The sequence below is a fragment of the Trichogramma pretiosum genome, unplaced genomic scaffold (genome assembly GCF_000599845.2).
Source record: "Trichogramma pretiosum strain Unisexual culture from Peru unplaced genomic scaffold, Tpre_2.0 scaffold7, whole genome shotgun sequence".
Lineage (NCBI taxonomy): Eukaryota > Metazoa > Arthropoda > Insecta > Hymenoptera > Trichogrammatidae > Trichogramma > Trichogramma pretiosum.
This window is the reverse complement of record NW_019641639.1, coordinates 2,445,365-2,458,012: the sequence shown is the minus strand read 5'-3', so window position 1 is coordinate 2,458,012 and position 12,648 is coordinate 2,445,365. Positions and strand designations below refer to the sequence as shown.

Genomic DNA, 12,648 nt, shown 5'->3' with positions numbered 1-12,648 from the left:
ATATCGTAATGCGAATAACTGCAAATGAAACTTGTAACAACATTGCAAAGTTTGCGAATTTATTGGTTTTTTTTAACGAACGCGTGACAATTACGACGGAATGATAAGGAATAACGAGGCAATTTTTTTTTTATTTTCGTACATGCGAATCCTTTATTACAGCCGAATTCGCTTGTACTTTTATGAATGCAAGCTGAATCACTCGAACCAAAAATATTTACTATTATTTCAATCGCTTATGCTTTAAATGGGTATTCAGAATTCCTCGTATTCTAAAGGCAATTGTAAACAATTCGGCTTTTTTTCGACAAAAACGACGAGAAGGTAATTAATTCACACGCCGATCTTTTCGAGAGATAAGCCTTATCGCACGATAAGATCTGAGACGAATTTTTTTTTTCGATTCAACATCATCAGTTTTCATCAGGCGAGTCGCGAAGCGATCGTTGCAATATATCGCGCACGGTGGTTTACGTATACAGATAGTTGTTGTTTTTTTTTCGTCGTTGCATCTCAAAATGCTCGTCCGTGCGTCGGCGGCGGTGATATTGATTTTTTTCGCCATAGATTTCGCATTGAGTCAGCAGCAAGATGCGCCTCGCGTCTGGACGAAATCGGGAAGAATCAGGGGTCGCTACTTGATCTCTGCCCAGGGAAAGAAGTACGCGGCCTTTGAGGGGATTCCGTACGCCATGCCACCCATCGGCCCGAGAAGATTCGAGGTAGAAAAATATTAAAATTTGCGCATAAGAACATTGTTTAAATTTATTTGAATTACGCAGCCTCCGGTGTCGGTGCAACCATGGGCCAACGAGTTGTCGGCCAATCGCACGCGCGACGTCTGCCTGCAGCATCGACGCGACAAAAACAAGTGGGGCAGCTACCTGCAGGGCTCGGAGGACTGCCTCTATCTGGACGTCTACGTGCCGCCACCGAATAACAATAGCAAGAAAAACGGGTCGATGCCGGTGATCTTTTACATACACGGTGAAGCCTTTCAGTACGGAGCCACCACCCAGATGGGCGCCAAGTATCTGGCCGACTACGGGGTCATCCTCGTCACGATCAAGTATCGTCTGGGCGTTCTCGGCTTCCTCAGCACCGAGGACGACGTCCTGCCCGGCAACATGGGCCTCAAGGATCAGAGCATGGCCCTGCGCTGGGTCTCCGAGAACATCGCCGACTTCGGCGGCGACCCCAAGAAGATCACCCTGGCCGGTCTGAGCGCGGGCGGCGCCAGCGTGCACTATCACTACCTGTCGCCGATGAGTCGAGGACTGTTTCACGCGGGCATGTCCTTCAGCGGCACGGCTTTCGACTGCTGGACGCAGACGGAGAACTCGCGGGAGAAAGCGTTCAGAGTGGCGGATCTGGTCAACTGTCCGAATCACGAGCCGCAAGAGATGATGCGATGCATGAAGTCGCTGAGGGCCGAGTCGCTGGTCGGCGTCGAGCCGAATTTCATGGTACGTTTGGGTGACCGGATCGATTGGTTTTCGTTTCAGAAATGTCATATTTTTTTTTTATTTATTGTAGCCGTGGCAATTGTATCCGTTTACGCCGTTTGGCCCTGTAGCCGAGCGAAACTCCAAGAGGCCGTTCATCGACCGATCGCCCGTAGAAATAATCAACAGTGGCGATGTCCAAGACGTACCTTGGATCACTGGTGTGGTCAGCGAAGAAGGGCTTTATCAAGTTGCCGGTAAGTTTCATAAAAATCTAAAGCTGTTTCAAATTATAACAATCCATTGACTTTCAGAGCTCGTGAATAAACCGGCCGTCTTGAAGGAACTGGACCAGCAGTGGCTGTCGATCGCGCCTCACTTTTTGGACTACTACTTCACGATTCCCAAGCACATGCACTCGGCCGTCGCTCAAGTCGTTCGCGAGAATTACTTCGGCAACAAGACGATAGGAAACGCGACGCTGCCCCAGCTGATTCGAATGTCCGGCGACAGATTCTTCAACGTCGACGCGCAGAGAGCCGCGAAGGCTCAGGCCGCGGCCAACAAGAGTCCCGTCTGGTTCTTCCATTACAGTTACCGTGCCAACACGAGCATGAGCGACCGCACGACCAACAGCACGAAGAACTACGGTAGGGACGAACATTTTTATTCCCTTTTTTTCAAGTTTAAAACAACAATTTCTTTTGATGATTTATCTCAGGAGTGTGTCACGGTGACGATATCTGCATGGTATTGGACAATCCATTCATCGTACCAAAAACTCCATCGGATATTGCCATGAGTAAGGATCTCTTGAAGATGTGGGTTACTGTGGCAAGAACGGGGTTTGTATTTTCATTATCAGCCAATCAAAACACTCTCGAAGGAATTTTGAATTTTATAAAAAATTATCTTCAATGCAGTGCTCCCAATTTCGGACCCAAATGGACCACAGTCAATCCCTTTAAAAATGCCTTCAACTTTTTGGAGATATCAGGACCATCGAAACACAAGATGAAGAGCGATTCAAATTTTGCCCAAGTTCAATTCTGGGACAGAATCGATTTTGACGAAAACAGAGTATATTTTTTTTCTAATTTTCATATCATAAAAAATTTTTCAGGTGAAATTATACGATAAAACTATTTTTCAGGTCATCATTAAACCATACGGGCCAAGAAACGCAGGATCTTCTATATTTTTCACAGGCAATGCAGTGTTGACTCTAGTTTGCTTCCTGGGCATTTATTCATTCAAGTTTATGTGAAGCAAATATTCATTCTGCTCGATTATTATTATATCTCATGGCTACATTAAATAGTTTTAATATTTTTATTTCTAATATATTGATTTGCGTAAACTATTTCATTTAAAATATAAAAATATATAATACACCAGATGGTTTTGTTCCAAGATTCATTTTTTTTAATAAAAAAAAAATACAGTAAACGATCGAAGCAAATTCCTCAAATGTGACATTTGTCACAAATCATTTGGTTAAAAAGTTACCCCCATACGACATACTTATGAAGTACATGAACAAAGAAGAAACTTTGCATGTGATATTTTCCATAGATTATTTTCAGATGTGACCAGACTCAAAAGTCATGTACAGGTACATAATGGTAGTAAACCCTTTGAATATGAGATTTGTCATAAATCATATGGTCGCAAGGATACTCTCATATCTCATAAAAATGCAGTGCATGATAAAGATAAACCCTTTTAAGTGTCAGATATGTCAAAAATCATTTGCATGCTAGGGGTAAAATATACTATTATACTTAGACAAGTATTTATAATTTTGTAAAATATTTTACTTGAATATTCTCCAATTTCATGAAGAACAATGAAATTGTTCAAACTGTTAGTAATTTTGTCGCGTCTTTTCTCAAATATGTGCCCGAGCACGCGTGTTTGCAGTAGCCTTGGCTACGTTGGAGACCAGAGGTGGAGAATGTAAAGAGAGAGAGAGACAGAGAAGGGATTTTGATCATGACGAAGAGTGGCGAATTTAGGAGGGAATCGAGCGCGCAGGGCCTTGCACTGGTAATTAGCCTCTCTCTCACTCTCTCTCTCTCTCTCTCTCTTGGTGGAGAGAGCATGAGGCAATTTGTGGCGTGTATATTAGTGCAAGTGCATGCGTACATACATGCATACGTACGCGTGTATATGTGTATATAAATACGAAAAAAGTCCGATATACATGCGCTCGCGGCTCGCAGGGCTTTTGATGATGATCATCGTGATCGTTTTGCATAGCTCCCATTCATATTTTGATACATAGAATTGCTCGCGCGCGCTCGCGTCAGTCAATTATAAGAAAATTCAACGAAGTAAAAGGACTCTGAAGTTTCACTTTTAGCGTTTAGATTATCTAAAATTCATTCAACTATATAAAAGCATTAGAAATGAAATTTTATAGTCCTCTGACTCGTTTGAATTTTCTTTCTGAAATTTAACTTCTCTTCATTTCAAATGTTTCTGTATCGTCATGAACCTCTGTTTCTCTTGTTCAGCGCAAGCGCATACGAGTGAAAGTCCAGCGAGTTTCGAGTGACGCGCATAGCTCATATAGCTTGGACCTCGTGTTTTTTTACTTTCTTCATAGATCAAAGTGCATGTCTACAGACAGTACAAATTACAACGTCGCAGTGCGAGCACCAAAGTCTCATCTACGATAGCGAGTGATTTTTAAAGAAAAAAAGTATATATACTTTTTAAATAATCAGTGTTTGTGAGTCGTGTGTTGGTGTTCGAAATATATAATGTCTACGTCAAATAGCGAGAGGTCCGAAGGTGGAGTCGAGGCAGTCGACAAACATGTGGAATATCCACAATTAGACAAATTGAAGAGGTTACGTGAAACTTTCAATTGGAAGTTTGAAAATCATCGACACCAATTTCTCCATGAATTTATGTTATTAATAAGAGATTGGAAGGAAAAGCTTCCAAATCTGCACAAAATTTTTACGAAGCAAGAGATGGATTTAATTCTCATGGCGAGTATCAAAAGGTTACCTTTTAATGATGGAATCGTCGAGTTCGTTATGCGTAGCGGCTACAAAGACGAGCCCGACGTGGACCAAGATGGTAAGCCACTGCTGCGTCGTACCACAGCAGTACACAAGATAGCTGAATGGCACCAGCGGGCTCCGAAAATTAAAGTGCTGAAAAACCTTTTCAAAATTTACGACAAATTCCACGTAAATTATACCGACGAGTTGAGCTACACACATTTCCATGTGGCCTGCATAAATGGCCTCGACGACGTCGCGGAGAAATTCCTCGAGCTCGGCCAGGATCCGAATTGCCTCGTACCAGGAACAGGTAATTCGATACTGTACTTTGTTGCAGCAAATTTGAAGTTTGCTACAGAACCAATTGTACAATTGCTGCTGAAATGTGGCGCCGATCCAAGTCAGGCCAACGAGGACGGATCGACTCCTTTGCATGTCATCTGTAAAAATAAGGACTTTTTTACTTATTCCATAATCTCGATGCTGCTTGAGAGCGTCGATGAAGTCCAGCAGAAGGTTCTGATCAACGCCCAAGACAAATGGGGTGACACACCATGGCATTTGGCTCTGAAGTACTGCCATGTCAAGGAAGTCGAACTGCTGCTGAGAAGAGGCGCCGATCCGAGTCAGGCCAACGAGGACGGATCGACTCCTTTGCACGTCATTTGTCGGAATGGCAAGTATAGTTATTACACGATTCGGATGTTCCTTGAAAGCATCGACGAACTCCAGCTGACGGTGCTAATCAATGCCCGGGACAATAAGGGCAACACACCTTTGCACTTGGCTATTTTGTGCGGAAATGCGGAAGTTGTCGAATTGCTTCTGAGACTAGGTGCCGATCCGTGTTTGTCCAATGCAAAAGGACAGACTCCACTGCACATCCTCTGCGAGAAAAACCAGAGAGCGAACTTGTTAAAGCTATTCTTCAAGCTCATCGACGAGATCGAGAAGACGGTGGGGATCAATGCCCAGGACAATGAGGGCAACACACCGTTGCACTTGGCTATTTTGTGCGGAAATGCGGAAGTTGTCGAATCGCTGTTGAGACAAGGCACCGATCCGTTTTTGGCCAATGCGAAAGGACAGACTCCACTGCACATCCTCTGCGAGAAAAACCAGAGAGCGAACTTGTTAAAGCTATTCTTCAAGCTCATCGACGAGATCGAGAAGACAGTGGGGATCAATGCCCAGGACAATGAGGGCAACACACCGTTGCACTTGGCTATTTTGTGCGGAAACGCGCTGATGGTCAAGTCGCTGCTGAGACGAGGCGCCGATCCGTGTTTAGCTAATGCGGAAGGTCTGCCACCTCTGCATCTAATTGCCAGGAGAGACGTCCACGGCGACATGATTAGGATATTTTTAAGTACAAACGAAGAAAGGCAGCAGACGGTGGGGATCGACACTCGAGATGACAATTTGGGCCGAACAGCGCTGGAATGGGCCGTGGCGAGTTGTTTGCCGATGGCCGTCAAGAGTCTCCTGTATTGTGGCGTCGACGTATCCGGCTTCATTTTTCCGACCCCGAGTGACCCTGATGAGTACGGCGACATCAACTCTGGTAGATTACTTGATGATCTGGACAACGATGATTCTGATGACGATAATTTCGATGAAGATGATTTCGATGACTATGATTTCGATAACTTTGCTCTTGACAAGATTTGCTATCTACCTAAACTGGCTGCTGCGACGGGCCTACTGGCCATCGTCGAACTGCTCGAGGCAAGAGGCTACATAATGAACCGAGACGACGCCCTGAAGCTCATGGGATATTTCGACAAGTACGGATTGTACGAAAGTACGGATTTTTCGACGAGTCAGGATGTCGATGATTTGGTCGATTCAGTATTCGAAGAGATGGCGAAAAATCCCACGTATATGGACGACTACAAGTTCGCAAGCTCGTACAAATTGCCTGAGCTTCCCCAAGAGTCTAGGGAGGCTTGTTCTTCGCGCCTGTGCGAGAAAGTATTGACGAAATTTTTCCGCGATTGGGCCCTGGATCCATTTCTGCAATTGATACATTACCGACTGCCTATCGAGTGCTGTGGAATGATCATGGAGGAGCTAAAGAACAAGGATTTGTTTAACATTTGTCTGGCGGCTCCGGCTCGAAGCTCGTGACAATAATCATGCTTGCAATCATTTTTTCTATGTACGATGTTGCTTTATCAAATAAATGAATTTAAAAAAAAATGAGGTTCAATTTTTCCATTGATAATCACAAGATCATAATTTTCTTCTCATCGACTCTTCTATCTAGCTATATCATCTCATCAATGATGAATTTTGAAAAAAAAATTTTAATACTGCGAGCACCTGCAGAATCCTTTAGTTTTGATTAAGGTGATGCCTTGGCCACAATTTTTACCTACCGAGCACAGAAAATGTATATTTTCGTAACTTTCTTTCCAGGCCGATTTTCGAAAAACGGCTCTGTGGAGCCCTCCGTATTGTTGCTGTGAACAACTGCGACAAATTTCAGCCAATTTCATCGGATAGTTTTCCCGGAAAACAGGATCAAAATTTTTTATCCTACAAACAGTAATCAAAAATTTCGAATGAACAGATTTTCAACTTGAATCATTCAATTGTTTACTTCAAACAATTAAATTGTTAATAACTTTTTAGCTTCTGATAGTGTACTCAGATGAAACGATGTGCTTTAATAAATTACTCACGATGTACGCGAGTCTCATCAAACGCGCTACTGAACGTTTGAAATATTCCAATCTGAGAAAATCTTCGATACCTATTAAATGTTATTCGATAATTATAATAATCGAAGCCAAATTATCATTTAAATTATTGACATCACAAAGCAGCTGCTGTTCGTAATGTTTTTTTAAAGGTAAATAATGCCGATTGCGGACAATCTCGCTATCACTCGTTTTATCAAGCGTTCACAATCGCAACGAGATAATTCTCACGTTTGAGGTGGTCAGTTCGCGAACGAACGACACCGGTGCGCGATCTATCCGTACTATTCGGAAGAATTGCGCAATGATCGTCCTTTGGTTCCTCGTGCTTCTATCGTTGTGTACGTCGATCGCGTGCGAAGATGATCCTTGCGTCGTTCGAACGAGCTTCGGTAGGATAAAAGGATCGTACAAAGAGTCGTACGAGGGCAAAAAATACCTGGCCTTCGAGGGCGTACCTTACGCGTTGCCTCCGGTTGGACACAGACGTTTTCGAGTAACTATATTTTTATTTTTCATCACCAAAAAAATGTTTATATCGCTACCTGGTGGTTAATGTCTCGAAATGTAGCCTCCCGAGCCAGTTTCGAGATGGGAAGGTACTCTGACGGCGACCAAGATCGCCAACGCCTGCATCCAATTGCAGCACAACGACAAGTATCCCGATTACGAAGTCGTGGGCGACGAGGACTGCCTCTACCTTAACATTTACGTTCCTCAGCGAGACACTCGGCAGCAGGAACCGCTGGCGGTTCTGTTCGGCATCCACGGCGGAGCCTATCAGTTCGGCGAGGCGTTCACCGGCGTCCAGTTCCTCATGGACGAGGACGCGATCGTCGTCACGGTGGCCTATCGTCTGGGCTCCTTCGGCTTTCTCAGCACCGAAGACGAGCACGCGCTCGGCAACATGGGCCTCAAGGATCAGAGCACGGCCCTGCGCTGGGTCTCCGAGAACATCGCCGACTTCGGCGGCGACCCCGACAAGATCACGCTGTTCGGCAACAGCGCCGGCTCGGCGAGCGTCCACTATCACTACCTGTCGCCCTGGAGCCGGGGTCTGTTTCAGAACGGCGTCTCGTTCAGCGGCAGCAGCTACGGGCCCGGCAAGCAGACGGAGCACGCGCGCGAGAAGGCCAGGCGGCTGGCTGATCTGCTGGGCTGCCCGAGCGAGGAGCTCGCCGAGATGGTCGAGTGCTTGAGGTATCGGCCGGCTCGATCGATAGCTCAGGCCACCAAACACTTTATGGTAAATTTTTAACTCTTTCGAAGTAGGGATAAAAAATAAAATGAATACAATTTTTTTATCAGCCGTGGATGTACAATCCGTTCACGCCTTTCGGCCCGGTCGTCGAGTATCAAGGAGATCGGCCGTTCGTAAATCGCCCGCCGGTCGAGATCATCGCGGACGGCGATGCGTTCGATGCTCTGTGGATCGCGGGCATAGTCAGCGAGGAGGGCCTCTATCCGGTCGCGGAGTACGTGAACAACGACGCCTATCTCAGGGAGCTCGACGAGAACTGGGAGACGATCGCGCCGCATCTGCTGGACTTCAACTTCACGATTCCGCTGGAGCAGCACGCGGAGGTGGCGCGTAAAATCAGGCGGCACTACTTCGGCGACAGACCGATCGATCGCCGCAGCGTGGACCGATTGATCAAGCTGGTGGGCGATCGACTGTACGTCGTGGACATCGAGAAGGCGGCCAGGGATCAGGCGCAGAAGAACAGGAGCCCGGTGCTGGTCTACTACTATTCTTACCGAGCTCTGACGAGCCAGAGCGATTATTACTCGCACTCGATGAAGGACTACGGTAAAGACGCACGAGGCGTTGCGTCGTTTTTCAAAGACATCAATTTCCTTTATGATTCGCAGGTGTTTCTCACGGGGACGACATAAGCATGATAATCGACAGAGACAACATTTATCCTCCTTTGAATAGCAGGGATCGTTTGATGCAGAAAAAATTGATACGTTTTCTCGTCTCCGTCGCGAAAAAAGGGTGCGTATGGTTTACTTTACTTTTTCATTACTTGTGACAGCGAAAAAATGGCACCCATATCGACGCTTTTTTCACAGCTTTCCCGACATGGGTATCGACTTCGATTGGCAGCCGGTTAATCCTAAACGCGCCGAGTTGGATTACTTGCACATCAGGTCTCCGTGCAACATTAAAATGGAGAGCAATGACAATTTGGCGGAAAAAAATTTTTGGTCGAGCATTCGTTTTAACGAAAACATATTGCCCTGAAAGGCTCCGCCTGGATTTCGGTATTGGTGAATTCGATTGTAGCTGATGAGCGCGCAGCAGTTGTACTGTAAAAGCCACCTCTCGAATAAAACTTCGGTCATATTTATGTACAAGCTGTCATACAATAGAATAAATAAAATAATGAATGAATGATAATCATTTTCATCAAATATATTCTATCATTGAATAATTTTATTCGTCGTGGCTCGATATGGTAGAGAAAAAAATTTGTATGCTGTAGTCGTGGTACGAATAAAATTTTGGTTTTGCGACTTTTTTACCGGAGCCTGTAATGGAAGAGTGACTTACTTTTTTTCAAGATTTTCAATAAAATACAATTGTCATGTGTTTGAGTGATTCAATAGAGCTCGAGTGTCGCAATTTTTTCATATGTTGCAGGATATGAAAAAGTACAAATCTGAGTACTTAAAATGTGCTTAGACTTGATTAAATAAGTATTGAATCATCGGGTGATAATAAAGAGTTTTTTTACGTATAATTTATATTTAAATATTGCATGTGGGTTATACTTCTTCCAGGGGCCTATGAGATCAAACTAAACCTACCTGGCGTGTTTCCTAGGAGCACAAAGTACACTCAGTAAGTTTGGGTAAAATCCATGACTTGGAGCAAAAGTGGTCTCCTTGAAAGTAAATTTAAAAACTAACAAAAAAGACACGCACGCATATTATTGATATGATTGATTATTGAAAACTATAGCTCTCTAAGATTAAGATTCGTGAGAATGGATTACAACAAATAGTTGACAACGATGATGCAAAAACGAAAAACACAAATTTACACTATTTATCGCATAACAATAGCACATGCTTGCTATGTATAATCACTTACAAGGAGAGTCTTTCATCGTTCGGCTTTATTATTATGTACAAGAGGACCCCCAAACAAGTTTGTTAAGGATCTGTGACCCGAAGAAAGGCTATCCTTGTTAGTATCGGGTGATTTTTCAGATCCATGCATCTTGGGCATCTTGTTAATCAATTTTTCGCTTTATCGCTTCGACGAGTTTACCGATGCCATCGAAAACCGCCGAACGAGGATCCGTCCTGATAGTAAAACCGGGCGTGCTGTAAACGGTTGCCAGCTTGTCCTTCCAGATCTCAGAGGTCGGCACTTCCATGTGCTCCGCGTGCCATGCACGTGCGAGGTCGATCGCTTTTTGCGGGAGATCGTGGCTCCAGTCCTCGTCTGTATTAGCTGTACAGTTAATTTTTGTAATTTTTAAAACATAATTTCCAAGTCAACGTGTGAAATTTTTTATAAATAAAATATAAAAACGTTCGGATAAAGATTCGAATATGCTAACCTGGCCGTCTCATGGTGATTTGTACTCCTGGTATCACCTTAGCTACCAGAAGACCAGCGTAAGATATGGTGCCGATCGGTTTTTTGTTACTGTGGAAATCTTGGATTGCAGATCGAACATACGGATCTACATGGCCTGCGTCGCCTCGAACGAGAAAATCGCTTCTGTACATAGAATAAGGAAAAATTATAAAAAAGAAAAGAAAAAGAGAAATTAGAAAAATTTAGAATTAATCTATGGAAAATAAAATTACAGAACGAAGCCGACCCCGGCGCCACCGGGAATAACGAGTGCATCGTACTGCCTGAAATCCTTCAGATTATGGAACTCCTTTACACTGTGGCCGAGGACAAGACGGGCGGACTCGACATGGGCTCTGCGTGCTTGGAGTTCATGGCTCTTGAAACTATTGGCATCGAAATCCCATTCTCTCCTTATCAATTGAGACGGCGCGAAGACGGCTGCATACAATCCGTAACGATGCAGATTCACGATCAGGGATTCGGTTTCGAGTGTGGAGCTACCTTTGGTGTCGCCGCAGCCGCAGAGTATCTGGAAGCACGACCATAAGAATCGAGATATGAACGGAGCGGTACATGTCTCCGTATACCCGATCCTCTTCGCAACGGACATGATTAAATAACTTTTCTTTGCTTTAATTATTTATGAACGTTACCACAAGTACGCTCGGTGGTTCGTGAGGCCGTTTCCCCAAGAATCGCCTGACATCGCGTTCTATTTCCGAATCTTCCCGAAAGGGTATATCTTGGCAGGCCGCACTCGTGTGAAGCAATAGGTTAGACGCTGGCGCTGTTGCGTTTCTTGTGGCGGCCAATTTAGATACGTTGGCCGACAGGCGTCGTAGGGATTCAAAACGAGACCACATTTTTTCGCAGCAGTGAAAAAAAATGTTTCACTTCAAAATCGCGCGGAGCAAATGAAAAATTGTTTAGAATTTGAAAACTCTTGGATGATGCGATAACGTGTCTTGAGTTTTTGTGTTGGCGGCGCCATCAATAACTTGAATTCGCCTACCACCCGAGCGAACGGACGTTCGACTTTTATTCGTGCTATCCAAGCCCGAGATAATAATTTGGTTTCGCTCAGCCAGTGGTGTAGATTGGATCTTTCATTTTGAATTGTTGAAGGCGCTTTCATTACTCTCGAAGAAATGTAAAGAACATTTCTTGGTTAGAATTAAATTGTTCAATAACTTCCGCTTCAGTAAATGGCTTTGAAGTTTTCCACGCGAAGAAAATTATTGATGTTGATGTTACTGATTGTTGTTGACTGGTTTTATTTGGCTTTTTCTTAGGGACACATTGACAATATTTTATGAGAATACGGCTTTTAAGAAAAAAGATCGTTTGATTATTTTTCTTTATCTTCGAAATATTGCATGCGACAAAGAAGCAGAAATGGGAGTTTTCCAATCAAAAAAAGCATCCCAAGGCACGTGCATTGAGATGAAGAAAGTTCATCGACCTTGAAATTACACGATTAAAACGTTTTACCTTCGGCGAAATCTTAATACCGAAACAAGCATGCCCAGAGAGTGATAATGTGCTGCAAAAAACTGCGAAGTTCATCATTTGCATCGGCAACAAGTGGCACAATCGTCATTAAATTTTTTCATCCACATTTACGAAGTATACCGCCAATGGAAAGTCCACTTTGTGTATCGACACAATCCTTAATCATTCTAAGACGAGCATAAATGGATTCTTTTTCCGAGTGGAATCAGCAAGTTAGGATATTGATATTCAAAAGCGTCTTGAAAAAAAATACATATTGAATGGTCATGTTTTATTATAAAATTAACATAACACCATCAGGTAGAAAAATGTACCAGATTAATGAAATTCAATCAGAACAAAGTGCACAAGCTTTGAGTATTTTTTCC

The 12,648-nt window shown here is 43.8% G+C and overlaps 3 protein-coding genes across 3 annotated transcripts; 2 read left to right on the top strand and 1 right to left on the bottom strand.

The window, feature by feature from the left end:
- The first annotated feature begins 497 nt into the window (after positions 1–497).
- LOC106648477 (venom carboxylesterase-6-like) lies at positions 498–2,712 on the top strand. The gene is made up of 7 exons (XM_014365402.1): positions 498–722; positions 783–1,466; positions 1,537–1,702; positions 1,760–2,095; positions 2,167–2,290; positions 2,369–2,525; positions 2,599–2,712. The coding sequence occupies exons 1-7, from the start codon at positions 519–521 to the stop codon at positions 2,710–2,712; spliced, it is 1,785 nt and encodes a 594-aa protein (XP_014220888.1). The 5' UTR covers positions 498–518.
- Positions 2,713–7,474: 4,762 nt separating this feature from the next.
- Positions 7,475–9,418, top strand: LOC106648476 (venom carboxylesterase-6-like). The gene is made up of 5 exons (XM_014365401.1): positions 7,475–7,666; positions 7,742–8,416; positions 8,479–8,980; positions 9,043–9,169; positions 9,247–9,418. Exons 1-5 carry the CDS (start codon positions 7,475–7,477, stop codon positions 9,416–9,418), a joined length of 1,668 nt encoding a protein of 555 aa, XP_014220887.1.
- Positions 9,419–10,412: 994 nt separating this feature from the next.
- On the bottom strand, positions 10,413–11,631 carry LOC106648475 (ES1 protein homolog, mitochondrial-like). Its single transcript, XM_014365400.1, has 4 exons — positions 11,422–11,631; positions 10,999–11,297; positions 10,746–10,909; positions 10,413–10,636 (listed from the first exon to the last, which is right to left on the bottom strand). The coding sequence occupies exons 1-4, from the start codon at positions 11,629–11,631 to the stop codon at positions 10,413–10,415; spliced, it is 897 nt and encodes a 298-aa protein (XP_014220886.1).
- Between the last annotated feature and the right edge of the window lie 1,017 nt (positions 11,632–12,648).

Coding starts and splice junctions, on each gene's coding strand:
- LOC106648477 (XM_014365402.1), top strand. CDS start 519: ATGCTCGTCCGTGCGTCGGCGGCGGTGATATTGATTTTTTTCGCCATA. Junction 723..782: donor TCGGCCCGAGAAGATTCGAG/GTAGAAAAATAT, acceptor TGAATTACGCAG/CCTCCGGTGTCGGTGCAACC. Junction 2,291..2,368: donor GTTACTGTGGCAAGAACGGG/GTTTGTATTTTC, acceptor TCTTCAATGCAG/TGCTCCCAATTTCGGACCCA.
- LOC106648476 (XM_014365401.1), top strand. CDS start 7,475: ATGATCGTCCTTTGGTTCCTCGTGCTTCTATCGTTGTGTACGTCGATC. Junction 7,667..7,741: donor TTGGACACAGACGTTTTCGA/GTAACTATATTT, acceptor CTCGAAATGTAG/CCTCCCGAGCCAGTTTCGAG. Junction 9,170..9,246: donor GTCTCCGTCGCGAAAAAAGG/GTGCGTATGGTT, acceptor CTTTTTTCACAG/CTTTCCCGACATGGGTATCG.
- LOC106648475 (XM_014365400.1), bottom strand. CDS start 11,631: ATGTGGTCTCGTTTTGAATCCCTACGACGCCTGTCGGCCAACGTATCT. Junction 10,910..10,998: donor GCCGGGGTCGGCTTCGTTCT/GTAATTTTATTT, acceptor TTCTATGTACAG/AAGCGATTTTCTCGTTCGAG. Junction 10,637..10,745: donor AATCACCATGAGACGGCCAG/GTTAGCATATTC, acceptor TTAACTGTACAG/CTAATACAGACGAGGACTGG.